The 16,223-nt window shown below is 38.6% G+C and overlaps 1 protein-coding gene across 4 annotated transcripts in view; it reads right to left on the bottom strand.

Annotated features, from left to right (window-relative positions):
* Positions 1-16,223, bottom strand: part of dpy (fibrillin-like protein dumpy) — a 297,715-nt gene that overhangs the window by 93,168 nt on the left and 188,324 nt on the right. Inside the window, exons 23-30 of one of the 4 annotated variants that reach the window (XM_089634029.1) lie at positions 15,153-15,941; positions 12,959-13,102; positions 12,306-12,374; positions 11,154-11,237; positions 1,551-9,935; positions 820-1,035; positions 378-560; positions 82-282 (exon numbers count right to left, since the gene is read on the bottom strand). In XM_089634029.1, the coding sequence (XP_089490155.1) occupies positions 82-282; positions 378-560; positions 820-1,035; positions 1,551-9,935; positions 11,154-11,237; positions 12,306-12,374; positions 12,959-13,102; positions 15,153-15,941 (10,071 nt within the window). Of the gene's footprint in view, positions 1-81; positions 283-377; positions 561-819; positions 1,036-1,550; positions 9,936-11,153; positions 11,238-12,305; positions 12,375-12,958; positions 13,103-14,219; positions 14,745-15,152; positions 15,942-16,223 lie in introns of all 4 variants that reach the window. The other 3 variants (XM_089634031.1, XM_089634030.1, XM_089634032.1) reach the window with 3 other exon arrangements.

Raw genomic sequence — 16,223 nt, forward strand, 5'->3', positions numbered from 1 at the left:
ACAAACACATTCATGTTTACAACATGTTCCTAAGTTTGGAAGGAAAAAACTATTATGTTTTCTGTGGTGTAAAAATCTCACCTTGAGAGCATTCAATGTAAGGATTTCCGATGAAACCGGCAAAGCATTTGCATTCGATTCCATGGTTTGCTGGCAGACATTCTGCATTCTCTCCGCAAGAATCTTCCTGGCAGGGATTTATGCAGACGCGGTTCAACCTATCACAGAGCAGCTCCGGGGGACAATCCTCGTTATATTGGCAAATTGGATGGTAATCGATCACTGTAGAAAGAAGTTTAATTTATATGTGGAACTTTTTTTTCAGTGGCAAGAATATGCACCAGTAAAAGAGCTTAAGAGTACGAAATGAGACTTACCAGGAACGCATCCGACATATCCGTTGCCCTGGTAGCCCTCAGCGCAGCTGCAGTCCGACCCATGGTTGGTGTTTATACAAACGGCATTGTGTACGCACGGATTGTGTATATCGCATGGCCTTTGGCATGCATGATTGATGCAAGCCTCGGTTAGCTGACATTCTTCATTGGTATTGCAACTCACTATACAAAATTCAAAAACCATAATTGTATATACAGAATAATATTTACACTTGAAAATAAATTAAATAAGACATGTCAATACTCATTCAACAAAGTAGAAATCATTTTACACATATGTACAGTACATACATAAATGCCTGTTGTGGTAATAAAATCATAGTTAGGTGCGTTAAGTTATGTATGTGAATCATTATTGATGTTGATTATAATAAATTAGAGTGATTTTGAAATATTAGAGATCAGAAAGAGAGGGTCTTACACTTGTTGACGGGAGCACATTTAATAGCAGGGTTTCCATCTAGTCCTTTGGGACAAGTGCAAAGGGGACGGTGCATCTTGACCTGGCACTTGGCACCCTGACCGCACACGGCGAAGTGACAAGGGAAAGTACAGAGGCCCATGTAACAAGCCTCCGTCTCTATGCAGTCAGAATCTGACACGCACGGCTCTGGTTTCTTAGCACTCCCGGGGGGGTCTATGTTACAAGATTTATGATGTTATTTTTGTTACATGTTAATCGAAGCATAAAACAACACAGTAGAAGGCGGCCATCTGGAATCCTGTTATGAATTATTTTGGTACTCATTGAAATACCAAATTTATTAATGATGTTTAATAGTAGTATCACAGTTTATTTTGTACAAATACATCACTGTACACATATGTACTTCGGGGAAATAGGGAGAGTGGTGGGAGTTTTTGTTGCTGTATCATACATCTAGTTTTATAGCAAGCACATTCTTATGTACAGGCAACTTGTGAATTAAAAGTTAGCTAAATTAACACTAGGTATATGGTGAAACCTCGTCAACTGAATGTGCTTTTTACATAATTACAATGTTATTGGAATAGAACCATTACCTTTGTCATTAACTGGCATTTGACTGGCAATGTTTCATTTCGGTTTCAAATTGACGAGGCTTTACTGGCAGTATATACAATTGCTTTTAAGATTTTAGATCAATTAATAATTATTAATAATTGTTATACCTCGTCTGCATTCCTTGCTGGCATTCCCGACAAGTCCGAAAGGACACTTGCATATCAATGTGTGATTAGACACCAAACAAATGGAATTGCTAGCGCACGGGCTCGTCTGATTCAAACAAGGGTTCTCACAAACCCCTGAAGAGCAGGCCTCAGATGCCGGGCAGTCCACGTCTTCCACACATTGCTTGTTAGTCGGTGAATTAGTAATTTCAGTGTTTGGGTGTTGGCTTGTGTATGAGTGTGTTTCAGTTGAAGAGTACATTTCAAATTCTGTTGTTATCGTTGAAAGAATTGTAGTATCAGGGGGGGTAGTCAAATCATCTTTATTCAATGCATAGACGTTAGTTGTTACCTCACCCGTCTGCGCAGTTGGAGAAGGTACTTTATTTTTTGGTGTAGTAGTTTTTGTAGTGAAGGTGGATTCTGTAATTTGCGGCGTAGTTAAAGGTGTTTTTAAACTCTCATTTCTTGTTGGCATATCACCGATCGTATATTTAGGTTTGGCTGTGGTAATATTAGAACTGCTTGGTTTTTTGGTAGGAAAGCTTGGTGTACTATCTGTTGATCTTTCTGAATCTGTTGCATTAAACGATTTGGTTGTAAGTTTACCACTACCAGTGGTCTCATAATATGGATATGTAGGAGTAACGTCTGTCTCCGTTTCCATTACTAAAGTAGTTGGTTTGGGTAAACCTTCATTTGTTCCCGTCTGGGTAATAATTTTGCCTGGTTTATTAAGAATTTTTGTAGATTGATATGGTTGCTCGGTCGAAGTTATTTTTTCATCTGCTGTGGTTTCATCTGGGATACTATTCCGTATATCTATTCCACCTGTTGTAAAGTCAGAATAATCTTCATATGACTGTGTTGTGCCTTTATTATCTAATGTAGTATAGAAAATATTATCTTCGGTAGGCTCATTAGTATCGGAAGTTATGTACGGTGTTACTGTATTTGTTGCAACGTTAGTTGTGAATGTGGATTTCAATGTAGTTGAACCCAATCTGTCATCATTAGTATTTTTTATAAATTCAGTAGTTGATGTTTCAAGAATCGGATTTTTTGTTCCTTCAGTTGTGGTTTTTGAAGCAACTGATGGTGTTATGCTTGAATCGATCATAGTTATTTTGATATAAGTATTTGGACTCACCGTGGTTCCATATTCATCCGTTTTATTACGTTTAGAAGTTATATTGTTATATGGCGCACTGGTGTAAATTTCTGTGGTTTTTCGAATCGATGACGTTGTAGTATCAATTGTTTCTGTTCCGGTCGATAACTGGTCGTCTTTTGTAGTTTTAATTGAGGTTGTTTGAGGAGTCGTGAAATTCATTTTGGTTTCGAGACCATTGGCATGTTGTCCATCCATCGAGAACTCATTTGGGCGAATTGTTGATGTAGTTTGTAAAATGGTTTGAGCAGAGAACGGTTCTGTTGTATGAATGAAATATTCAGTTTTTGTCGTTGTCCTGTATGGATCTTCGGTATTCACAAATTTATCAACTGTAGACTTTGTAAGTAGGTTTGCATTAATTGATGTTGTACTCTCAGGTAGTTCTGATTCAAAGTCTGTGGTATTTTTATGTTTTTCCATCCCTTCAACCCGAGTAACTTTTGATGTTGTCCGTTGAACATCAGTTTTGAAATCTCCATCAGTGGTTCCATATGTCGTAGAAATAGAGTTTGAGGAAGATATTTTATTTTCTTGAGTAGTAAGCACACTTGATGTTGTTGTTAATGATTCGGACTGATGACTTGCTAAAGTAACATCTGTAGTAATTTTAGACGTTGTCAAACTAATGTCGGTTTTTATATCCGTTGACTGTGTTGTTGAAAAACTAGAAGAAGTAGGTGGCAGTTTCGTTGTGCTTTTACGTGTATTATTTGAAGAAGGTGGGGTATTGGATTTACCCAAATCTTCATCAATTCCTAAAACCCCATAAATAAATTCATCATCTGTTGTTGTTAAATCGTCTGAATGTTCAGTGCTTCCCTCTGAACCGGTAACCTTTGTAGAAGTTGTACGAGTTCCTTTGTCGTAAGAAGTTGTACTGTAGGATACATGTACTCCTTCCGAGGGAACATACTTGGTGCTTCCCCCTATACCGGTCTCCTTTGGAGGAGTTGTATGAGTTTCATGGTCGTAAGGTGTTGTACTGTAAGTTGTATCTACTCCTTCAAAAGGAACGTACTTAGTGGTTCCCCCTAAGCCGGTATCCTTTGGAGGCATTGTATGAGTCCCATGGTTATAAGGTGTTGTACTGTAAGTCGTATCTATTCCTACCGAGGGAACATACTTAGTGCTTTCACCTAAATCAGTATCCTTTGGAGGAGTTGTACGAGTTCCTTTGTTATAAGGAGTTGTACTGTAAGTTGTATCTATTCCTTCAGAGGAAGCATACTTAGTGCTTCCCCCTAAACTGGAATCCTTTGGAGGTGTTGCACGAGTTCCATGGTCGTAAGGTGTTGTACTGTAAGTTGTATCTATTCCTTCAGAGGGAGCATACTTAGTACTTCCTCCTGAACCAGTATCCTTTGGAGGTGTCAAACGAGTACCATGGTCGTAAAGTGTTGTACTGTAGGTTGTATCTATTCCTTCAGAGGGAGCATACTTAGTACTTCCTCCTGAACCAGTATCCTTTGGAGGTGTCAAACGAGTACCATGGTTGTAAAGTGTTGTACTGTAGGTTGTATCTATTCCTTCAGAGGGAGCATACTTAGTACTTCCCTCTGAACCGGTATCCTTTGTAGGTGTTGCACGAGTTCCATGGTCGTAAGGTGCTGCACTGTAAGTTGTATCTATTCCTTCTGAGGGAACGTATTTGGTGGTTTCCCCTAAGCCGGTATCTTTTGGAGGCATTGTACGAGTTCCATGGTTATAAGGTGTTGTACTGTAAGTCGTATCTACTCCTACCGAGGGAACATACTTAGTGCTTTCACCTAAATCAGTATCCTTTGGAAGAGCTGTACGAGTTCCTTTATCGTAAGATGTTGTACTAGAAGTTGTATCTATTCCTTCAGAGGGAGCATATTTAGTACTTCCCCCTGAACCGGTATCCTTTGGAGGTGTCAAACGAGTACCATGGTCGTAAAGTGTTGTACTGTAGGTTGTATCTATTCCTTCAGAGGGAGCATACTTAGTACTTCCCTCTGAAACAGTATCCTTTGTAGGTGTTGCACGAGTTCCATGGTCATAAAGCGTTGTACTGTAGGTTGTATCTACTCCTTCTGAGGGAACGTATTTAGTGGTTCCCCCTAAGCCAGAATCCTTCGGAGGATTTGTATCACTTCTGCGGTCGTAAGGTGTTGTATTGTAAGTTGTATCTATTCCTTCAGAGGGAACGTACTTAGTGGTTCCCCCTAAGCCGGTATCCTTTGGAGGCATTGTACGAGTTCCATGGTTATAAGGTGTTGTACTGTAAGTCGTATCTATTCCTACCGAGGGAACATACTTAGTGCTTTCACCTAAATCAGTATCCATTGGAATAGCTGTATGAGTTCTTTTATCGTGAGGTGTTGTACTGGAAGTTGTATCTACGCCTTCTGAGGGAACGTACTTGGTGATTCCCCCTAAATCAGTATCCTTTGGAGGCATTGTACGAGTTCCATGGTTATAAGGTGTTGTACTGTAAGTCGTATCTATTCCTACTGAGGGAACATACTTAGTGCTTTCACCTAAATCAGTATCCTTTGGAAGAGCTGTACGAGTTCCTTTATCGTAAGATGTTGTACTAGAAGTTGTATCTATTCCTTCAGAGGGAGCATACTTAGTACTTCCCTCTGAACCGGTATCCTTTGTAGGTGTTGCACGAGTTCCATGGTCGTAAGGTGTTGTACTGTAGGATAGATCTACTTCTTCCGAGGGAACATACTTGGTGCTTCCCCCTATAAAGGTCTCCTTTGGAGGAGCTGTATGAGTTTCATGGTCGTAAGGTGTTGTACTGTAAGTTGTATCTACTTCTTCTAAAGGAACATACTTAGTGGTTCCCCCTAAGCCGGTATCCTTTGGAGGCATTGTACGAGTTCCATAGTTATAAGGTGTTGTACTGTAAGTCGTATCTATTCCTATCGAGGGAACATACTTAGTGCTTTCACCTAAATCAGTATCCTTTGGAAGAGCTGTACGAGTTCCTTTATCGTAAGATGTTGTACTAGAAGTTGTATCTATTCCTTCAGAGGGAGCATACTTAGTACTTCCCTCTGAACCGGTATCCTTTGTAGGTGTTGCACGAGTTCCATGGTCGTAAGGTGTTGTACTGTAGGATAGATCTACTCCTTCCGAGGGAACATACTTGGTGCTTCCCCCTATAAAGGTCTCCTTTGGAGGAGCTGTATGAGTTTCATGGTCGTAAGGTGTTGTACTGTAAGTTGTATCTACTTCTTCTAAAGGAACATACTTAGTGGTTCCCCCTAAGCCGGTATCCTTTGGAGGCATTGTACGAGTTCCATAGTTATAAGGTGTTGTACTGTAAGTCGTATCTATTCCTATCGAGGGAACATACTTAGTGCTTTCACCTAAATCAGTATCCTTTGGAAGAGCTGTACGAGTTCCTTTATCGTGAGGTGTTGTACTGGAAGTTTTATGTATTCCTTCAGAGGGAGCATACTTAGTACTTCCCTCTGAAACGGTATCCTTTGTAGGTGTTGCACGAGTTCCATGGTCATAAAGTGTTGTACTGTAGGTTGTATCTACTCCTTCTAAAGGAACATACTTAGTGGTTCCCCCTAAGCCGGTATCCTTTGGAGGCATTGTACGAGTTCCATAGTTATAAGGTGTTGTACTGTAAGTCGTATCTATTCCTACCGAGGGAACATACTTAGTGCTTTCACCTAAATCAGTATCCTTTGGAAGAGCTGTACGAGTTCCTTTATCGTGAGGTGTTGTACTGGAAGTTTTATGTATTCCTTCAGAGGGAGCATACTTAGTACTTTCCTCTGAAACGGTATCCTTTGTAGGTGTTGCACGAGTTCCATGGTCATAAAGTGTTGTACTGTAGGTTGTATCTACTCCTTCTGAGGGAACGTATTTAGTGGTTCCCCCTAAGCCAGAATCCTTCGGAGGATTTGTATCACTTCCGTGGTCGTAAGGTGTTGTATTGTAAGTTGTATCTATTCCTTCAGAGGGAACGTACTTAGTGGTTCCTCTTAAGCCAGTATCCTTTGAAGGATTTGTATCAGTTCTAAGGTCGTAAGGTGTTGTAGTGTAAGTTGTATCTATTCCTTCGGAAGGAATATACTTGGTGCTTCCACCTAAACTGGTATTCTTTGGAGGAGTTGTGCGAGTTCCGTGGTCGTAAGGTGTTGTACTGTAGTTTGTATCTACTCCTTCTGAGGGAACATATTTAGTGGTTCCCCCTAAGCCAGAATCCTTTGGAGGATTTGTATCACTTCCATGGTCGTAAGGTGTTGTATTGTAAGTTGTATCTATGCCTTCAGAGGGAACGTACTTAGTGGTTCCTCTTAAGCCGGTGTCCTTTGGAGGATTTGTATCAGCTCCAAGGTCGTAAGGTGTTGTATTGTAAGTTGTATCTACTCCTTCTGAGGGAACGTACTTAGTGGTTCCCCCTAAGCCGGTATCCTTTGGAGGCATTGTACGAGTTCCATAGTTATAAGGTGTTGTACTGTAAGTCGTATCTATTCCTACCGAGGGAACATACTTAGTGCTTTCACCTAAATCAGTATCCTTTGGAAGAGCTGTACGAGTTCCTTTATCGTGAGGTGTTGTACTGGAAGTTGTATGTATTCCTTCTGAGGGGGCATATTTAGTACTTCCCCCTGAACCGGTATCCTTTGTAGGAGTTGTGCGAGTTCCGTGGTCGTAAGGTGTTGTACTGTAGTTTGCATCTACTCCTTCTGAGGGAACGTACTTAGTGGTTCCCCCTAAGCCAGAATCCTTCGGAGGATTTGTATCACTTCCATGGTCGTAAGGTGTTGTATTGTAAGTTGAATCTATTCCTTCAGAGAGAACGTACTTAGTGGTTCCTCTTAAGCCGATGTCCTTTGGAGGATTTGTATCAGTTCCAAGGTCGTAAGGTGTTGTACTGTAAGTTGTATCTATTCCTTCAGAGGGAGCATACTTATTGCTCTCCCCTAAACCGGTATCCTTTGGAGGTGTTGCACGAGTTCCATGGTCGTAAGGTGTTGTACTGTAAATTGTATCTATTCCTTCAGAAGGAATGTACTTAGTGCGTCCACCTAAACCGGTATCCTTTGGAGGAGTTGTTCGAGTTCCATGGTCGTAAGGTGTTGTACTGTAGGTTGTATCTACTCCTACTGAGGGAATGTACTTAGTGGTTCCCCTTAAGCCGGTATCTATTGATGTTGTATCATCTCTGGATTGGGATTCAGGTTTTCCAGTAGTAAATTCAGATTTGGAATCCACCTTATGTATTGTTGAAAGTTCAGGTACTATAATTTTGGTAGTTGCCCCCTCGGCAATGTGATCAAATTGAGAAAATGGATGGGTGGTTGACTCAATAGTTTGATATTCGGCGCCTTCTTGAGTTGTTAATCTAAGTGTTGATTGGGAACTGATTTCAGTTGATGGCGTTGTATTATCATCATTCCTGGAAAAGTTGTTCATTTGGGTGGGGGGGTTAGTTAACATATTACTAGGAGTAATATAATACAACTTTTCCGTAGTTGCATTTGTAGCATTTTGTATATTTATCCTGTCAGTGGAATCTGCAACAACTTGAATATTCATTGTGACTGTCGTTGTTTCGAACTTTGGTTGATTTGTTGTATTACCTACTTTAGTTTCATCGACGACGATAGAATTTGTAGAGAAGGATGGATATTCACTTGATCCAGAAGCATAAGTTGTTGGTATTGTTGAAAATATTGAATTTGAAAACTTTGTTGTTTTATCACTGCCAGTGGTAGTTGTAACAATATCTTCGGTTGGTCGATAAGTGGTATACTTAGCATTATCTGTTGTAGGAATGGATGTAGTTGTTGATTGATTTTTAGTTGGTGTAACATCGACAGATTTGTGCGTTAAATAATCAGAATCAGTTGTCAATTTTGTTGATGAATATGGAGTGGTAACTTGATCCTTCCCATTTGTTGAATATGTTGTAATATCTTTACCATTAATGGTAAAATGAGTAACTGGGCTCTCTGAACTGACGGAAGAAGAATGAGCACCAATATTATCTGTGAACAATTCTTCTTCAGGATGAGTTGGATATGTAGTATCTGTATAATGCATATTCAGAGGTGTTGATGATTGATTAAAACCACGGTCTGCCACTGTTGTGTCATTGATATGAATATATTTTGTTGTTGTTGCCAGATTATCACTTGCGGTTGAATGTTCTAAAGGTCTGACAGTTGTTGAAGCGTCAGTATTGATTGAAATACTTGCATCAGTCACAGGATTCCTATCATTTTCAGCTGTATTTGCATACTGATTATCAGTTGTAGCAGAGCCTAAGTTTTTAGTTATATCATCATCAATATCAACAGAAGGTATTGTTTTTTCTGTAGAAGAAGGTAAATTTGTAGATTCACCACCAATTGGAGAGGTTGTCGAGATGGATGATTCAGAACCAGTTGATTTACCAGTGGTAGAAGTTTTACCACCAGCAACTGCATTATAAACTTTAGTTGTTGTCTTTAAATCATCATTTGTATAATCATCTTCAAACTCACCACTGTCAATACGACCAGGTGATGTTTCTTTCGCATCAGTTTTTGGCGTAGTGGGTTTATTTTCATAGCCAATATCATGTTCAGTTAATAAACTTGGTTCGGTAAATGAAGTCGTAGGTTTATTTTCTTGGCCAATACCATGTTCCGTAAATAAAGTTGTTTCGGAGGATGAAGGCGTCGGTTTAGGCCTCGTAGGAGCAGTCTTGTAATCTGTTGTTGATGTTTTTTCCCCTTTAGTTTGTTCAATAGTAATAAATGATTGGCCAGATATTGTGCTTGGAGTAGTACCACCAGTGCTTTCCTTTACTGTACTTGAAGATTTGTCAGTTGAGCCATATTTGGATGTGGTAGTAATTTCAGTAACCAAGCTTTCGCCACTTTTAGTTGATGTTTTGTTAGAAGAATTGTCCAAAGATTTAGTTGAGCTTTCAATAACTTCATTAGTACGCTGTGACTGCTCACTTGTCGAAAAGGTTTCTTTTAATGTGGCAGGATAACTATCCTTGAACTGTTCTGTAGACGTTCCCATTATTTCAGTGGTAAAGTCTTCCGCAGACTCAATCGCTGGTGTTTTAGCATCTCCAACAGTCTTGTTAAACACTTTAGAACTAATTGTTGTTTGTGTATAGGTATGTGTAGTGTGTCGTGTAATAGTGTTCGTTGAACTTTGGTTGGGTTCAATCTTTTCAGTAGTGCTAGCTGTTAATGTTGTTTGGTTGCTTTGCAGATCTGTTAGAAGTGTCAAAGAAGAATAACAAATTGGTAGTTAATTCATCCTAATAATTGTCAGCATTGTCTTAATCTACACAATATACACCGCATTAGTTGTTGTTAATAAGTAGTAAAAGTTAAAAGTTAGTATGCAGTTTCAATGGTAAGCCAAGGCCAAAGCATGCAGGGTTAGTAGCTATATAAGGTTTTATGAGCGGTAAATGACCAATAACATAACAGGCATTTATCTATACATGCGATGCATTCTAAATAATCCATAGTATGTAAAGTTTCTAGTCTCTACTAAGTATGTATACTAAAAATGACATGTTTGCGGTCGGTGCAATTCCATTTCACTCAAATTGCTTTACAGGTGAAAGAAAGTGTATAGAAACAGAAGTCAAATAAAAAAAAACAAACAATACATAATAGTGTTTCTAATATACAGGTGGGAGAGCGGGAGAAGGCACAGTTGTACATGAAGTAATATTTGTACAATGTGTTGGATGACAAGTGATATTCCGTCACGTGGAGGATCAGTCAGGACCAGTATGCTGGTGGTTGGCTGACTGCAAGCAGTTGGCTCTAGTCAGGAGTCAGGAACCCTAGGTTAACCGGGCTAACGGGAGCTAACAAACTGGCGGCTCAGGTCACTGCATTGGCGCCAACTCAACTTTTGTTATTTCATACACTTGCTTTTATATATATAAATATATATTAGTCGGATAATTCATGAAGGTAAACAGCAACACACTTAAAATTATTTATGCTACTAAAAGTTGGAAATAAACCAATTTTGTCAAAAAAAAAAATTTATACTAACTGAAAATTATGGCAAAGCTTTGCTTCATCACTTTTCGAAATAGAATCGCAGAAGTAGAAAATAAGATTCATTTAAAAAAATATATAAATATGTATTGCGGTAAAAAAAACTAAAATATAGTTTAGTTTAAAAAATCAGAGTAAATTTAAAATAATAAACCACAATACTTCTTGAAATGGTTGTATGTATAGTTATTTGAACATTTTATATAATTTTATTGATAATTTTTCAAATTATTGCCAAAATAACACAAATCAGAAAATGTACATTTTTGACGTGATGAATTTTTATATATTTTCATAATATTTATCACTATTTAAAATGATTTTTTTGAGGTGTATTATTTTGGAATGAACTTGCAAGTTTAAATGGACTGTAGTAATTGGTTATATATAATATATTGAGGAACATACCTTGCATGCACGCTCCTGAGAATGGATCACAAGGAATTCCCGGAGGACAGTGTTCACAGCCATCAGACACTACAGTTTGTTGAACTGCAAAATAGACGGTTGAATAAGATGACACAAATCATGAGAATAGTAAAATGTTTGTTAGGACCATAGAATAATTCCTTATTATAGAATTGCTTATTCAAATAGGTGTGTAATTGTTAAAAATATTATATAATAAAATAATATTTATATTTTTAAGTAGTTGAAAGAAGAATTAAGATATTTTGTTACATAATATATTGTAATTAGTATTTGAGTAATAGATCTGTACTTATAAAACAGGAGGTTGGAGGTCACAAATTATCAATTTCACGGGAAAACAATTTTAGCATCCTAATTCATATGAATGTGAATTCTTTTAATGTTTTCCATGAATAAATGTGATTTTGAAAAAATCGACTCCCATTCTTGTTTTTAGATAATGTAGATAGATTCTGTAGGATTCATAATAAACATTTTGTTTTGGCAGAGTATTATTTTTTAAACCATCGGCATACCTGCCGCCAAGATTGGGGGGCTGCACTTTTTTCGCATCAGCATATTGCCCGAAACTAAACCATTTACCACATACTTAGATAGTTCACAATAAAATTATAATCTATATAAAAGGATAATAAAAGGTTTAATTTGGGAAAATATGGGGTGCAATACTGCACAGTAATAATCCTTCTCAAGGATGCACAGATGTCACAAATAAAAATTCGTATGCCAATGGGTTAATGCACATTTGATACAAACAAAATTTGATGAAACAAACAAAACATTTACATTACAAAATAAAACTCTTTCAAAATAAAATGTCTAAAAATTGTGCCGAAGAAATACATAAAATTCATAATAAACCTAATATGTATTTATATTGTTTAATCAATAAAATTGGATCTATATCCATAACACATTACTAAATGTTATTGACATTTCCTATTATTATTTTTATTAGATTAATATTATGTACTTGTTGGGTTATTTGTAAGGTTTTGGTTTATTGAGTTATTTGTATGGTATAATCGGAAGAAAAATTCATGATGGATTATTTGTAACATGTAGTTAAAATAAGTAAATACGTTGGTTGTGTTGTTAATTTGCAAGTTTCATGATTTGAAAACGTACTTGGAATACAGTGACATCCGTCGCACTGGAAGTTTGGCCGGCAATCTGTGGCAGATTGACACTGGCAAACTGAAACGAGGAATTTCCTTATGTAGTATACAGCAATGAAAACATTCAATGTGTTAGCAAAGAAAGACTTGATTGGTTAAAATGTACCTGAAGTAGAGTAGAGAATAAAAGAAGGAAAAACAATATAGAGAGAAGGAAAAACAATATAGAGAGTTGGAAAGAATTCAGAAGAAGAATAGAAAATGAAGTAGAAAAAAGCAAAAAAATTGTTGAAACAGCAGAAAACTTCGACGGTCTCGAGCTGCCCGCTGAAGTGACTGCACACCCCTGAAGCGCTTTTCACGCATTCACATGGATATTGGGCTTTTTTTATCTGCATCACGCAAGTGTAGAAAGTAAGAAATTATGTCCAACCTTCCCTTAGTCATGACTCCATATCCCGTGTATCAAAACTGTGGGGCAATCTTATACAATAAAGAATTCACATCAGAATACCAAATTCTCTGACAGTCTGGACAAAAAACATTCTAGGTTTTTATACAGCTGCGCCTCAAATATATAACGTGTTTCGGCTTCTATATGATGCAGAAAATATGACGCATTTCAGCAGTGGTTAGGTTTTTTCTTCTGTTGATGTTGTTTACCTTTGATGCATACAGGCTGGTGGTCTCGCACTTGACAGTCCTGCTGTGAGGCGCAAGGGCTGGCCACTGCGCAGGGGTTCTGGCAGCGTCCCGCTATGCACGCTTGCTGCAAGCCGCACTGATTGTGTTGTGAACACCCTATTTCTGTGACGTAAAAAACAATTGAAATACATCATCCAATCAGAAACAAATTAAAAAAATAGAAGAACAAGAAAGATTTTACTTTTGAAGATTGATTTAAAATTCAAATTTAGAAATTGATAAAGTATGAATTAACTGAATTCAAATATTTGCTCAAGGAATTTAAGCAATGCATAGAATCAATTCTGCACAAAATGTATTGATAGGGAGACCTTTTGAAAACAGTAAAAAGAGTTAAGATTAAGGTTGACCCGTCAAGAAACCATTGGCTACATGTGTGATATGTATTAGTAACTTTTATCGTGATTGACTTCAAACCAAAGGCATTTAAAAAAATACATTTTTTAACTTAGATAATTGAGTAACAATAGTAATACATAAAATATAATTCAGCATAAATAATAATACATAGTAATTAAGTACACAATTAATAAATTCAACGAATGCAATAGTTTGCTACATTAGTTGACAAGTCTACCGTATTTCATACATACCTCTATGAATGACTACAAAAAATACATATTCAATTAATTCAATAGTTAGCGCTACTATACATAAGCATTATATTTCACATATACATACAACTCTGTCACCACTACATACGATTTATAAATGTAGGAAATAAGCATTCAATAATAAATATAAGAACAAAAATGATTGCTACTATATATGGTCCGTAGAGTTAAAGGAACATTGTGCAAAAACAATCTTCTCATTGGGAAGACGTTCTGCAATAAATAATATACCTAATAATAACTCTATATAATCTCCAGTTCATTATGGTTTTCTTAATTTGCATTCATTGAAAAAAAATCATTGCGAGCGAAATTTAGATCTATTGAATTTTAAAGTACATTTTTGTCAATGACATCATTTAGTCAACTACAAAATGGTTGGGGTATTGATCCAATAAAACTTAAATCATGCGAAAAATACGAAAGCGCTATCAGATAACATATTTTAGTTTAAAGAATAGTTATCGTATTGATCTGATACATGCGACTGCAAACAGTAGCGGCTGCAGTGTGATGTGCAACTCCAAGTCAGTTGTAAGATTTATGTATATCAAATATTAAAAAAAAATAATTGCATAAGGTAACAACTCTAGGGACACGTTTACCTGAATAGCTTTGGCAATCGCTCATGTTCTCTTTATTATTTGCAATACACAAACACACGGGTACATGATTCAGGACTTTGCAAAGCATTCCCTTCCCGCAGTACAGCAACAGGTTGCAGGGGTTCATGCAAACATTGTGCTTGCATACCTCGCTCGGAGAACACTGAGTAGAATCAAAACATGGAGTGTATTCATCCACTTTACTCTTCTTCTCAAGATAGGTGCCATTCAAAGCTTCCTTTGCTGTAGTACTGTTGTAAAGGACATATTGAGGAAGTGAATTGACTTTAGTTTGGACCGACTGCGAGACGTGAAGGTTCTCGTCAGGCGAGGATATCCTCTCACAGTGGACGAGCGGGTCACCGGTAAAGTGGCGCGGACAAGTGCATGTAGGTCGGTGTGTTTGCGTAATGCATATAGCAGAAGTGGCACAAGTTGAAGTGGTGCAAGGATTGGTGCAAGTGCTTGCAATGCAGGCCTCCTCCTCCCCACACTGAGTGTCCGCTGAGCAAGAACTCAGCGGTGCTGCGAATATAACACACTTTACCATTAATATGATATATACCTCTCAGACCATATTCATCAGACAGTATTCATCAACATTATTTACATTGGAAATCATCTACCACCATTAGTGTTCAACTACATGAGAGTACTATAAAAGAGTAAATTGCGTTATTTACAAGCACAGATGAAATGTGAAGAAAGATAGAGAGAGTCGAAGAGGAAGTGGGGCAGATATCTGAAATTCAATGCGGTTCCATTTGAAGACGTTATGCGTAGTTCTACGAGACATTATAATAACCTGGAATGTGAAGATAATTAAATCATTAGACTTAACCAGCAATTGAAAAAGAAGGTATAGTTCTAATTACGGTAGGATACAAATATCGCACAAGCCACCAAATACGGATATCCATGTAGTAATTTTACCTTTGAGACATCCATATTTTGCATCGGGTAAAAACCCTGAGGGGCAGAATTTGCAGATGGGCTTATGTTCTTCTACGTAACATGGGGCATCCGAGGAACAGCTTGCATTCACACAAGGGTCCACACACTTGAAGTTGCGACATGCCTCATTCACCGGGCATCCGCCGTCTCTCAAGCAAATAGATACAGAAGGGTGGCAGTCTTCTACACAGATGCATATGCGCTTGTGGTCTAGAACTTCGCAGACCTTGCCTTGAGGACATGGGGCCGCACTGGGCGCATCGCAAGGGTTTCGGCACACATTCTTCACGCAAGCCATGTTGGTGGCACATTGCTCATCTCTAACACATTCTGCGTTGTCCGGAGCACATGCCAGCTCGCCCAGGTCGTTCAGCACAAAGCCGGACTTGCACACGCAGACGGGGCGGTGGTTGCGCACTTGGCACTTCTTGTTGCCTTTGCATGTGGCGGCGAGTCGCTCACAGGGGTCACGGCACTGTGCGGAGGGCATGTGACACTCGAGGTGTGCAGGGCACTGGGTTTGCGAGCGACAAGACAAAGCGGGGCCGGCAGGCCGGGGCTGGGTGGCGAGACACTGCGGGTCAGGCAGACATCTCTCTGCGGGAGAACCGGTGTAGCACTGTGGACACGAGCAGCGGGCGCGATGGAGCGCGGCGCGGCAGATGGCTCCCTCGCCGCACGCGCCGCGCAGCTTGCATGGATCCAGGCACTCCAGGTTAATGCAAGCCTTCTCTCTCGTGCAGTCAAAGTCGCTTCCGCATTCGATATCTAGCGGCGTACAGGGAGCGAGGGAAGGACAGGAAAAAAGAAAAAGCGTACTTAAGAACTGTGAAAGGAAACTTTCTCACGAAATATTGCATGCTTTTCGCGTTTGTCGATAGCCCGACCATAGCTTGCGAAGAGAATGAAGGCATTCGCAAAAATGTACAAGCAGAGATATTTACATGAAGCCTGTTTTGCCATCCATAGGTTGATAGAGTTACTGTCTTATATTTCAAGCATGAACAGGTGAGAATGCTTCCTGCACAGTCTTAACCTGGCTTATCATTC

The sequence above is a fragment of the Hesperophylax consimilis genome, chromosome 8 (genome assembly GCF_061612785.1).
Source record: "Hesperophylax consimilis isolate HC1 chromosome 8, BYU_Hcon_1.0, whole genome shotgun sequence".
NCBI lineage: Eukaryota > Metazoa > Arthropoda > Insecta > Trichoptera > Limnephilidae > Hesperophylax > Hesperophylax consimilis.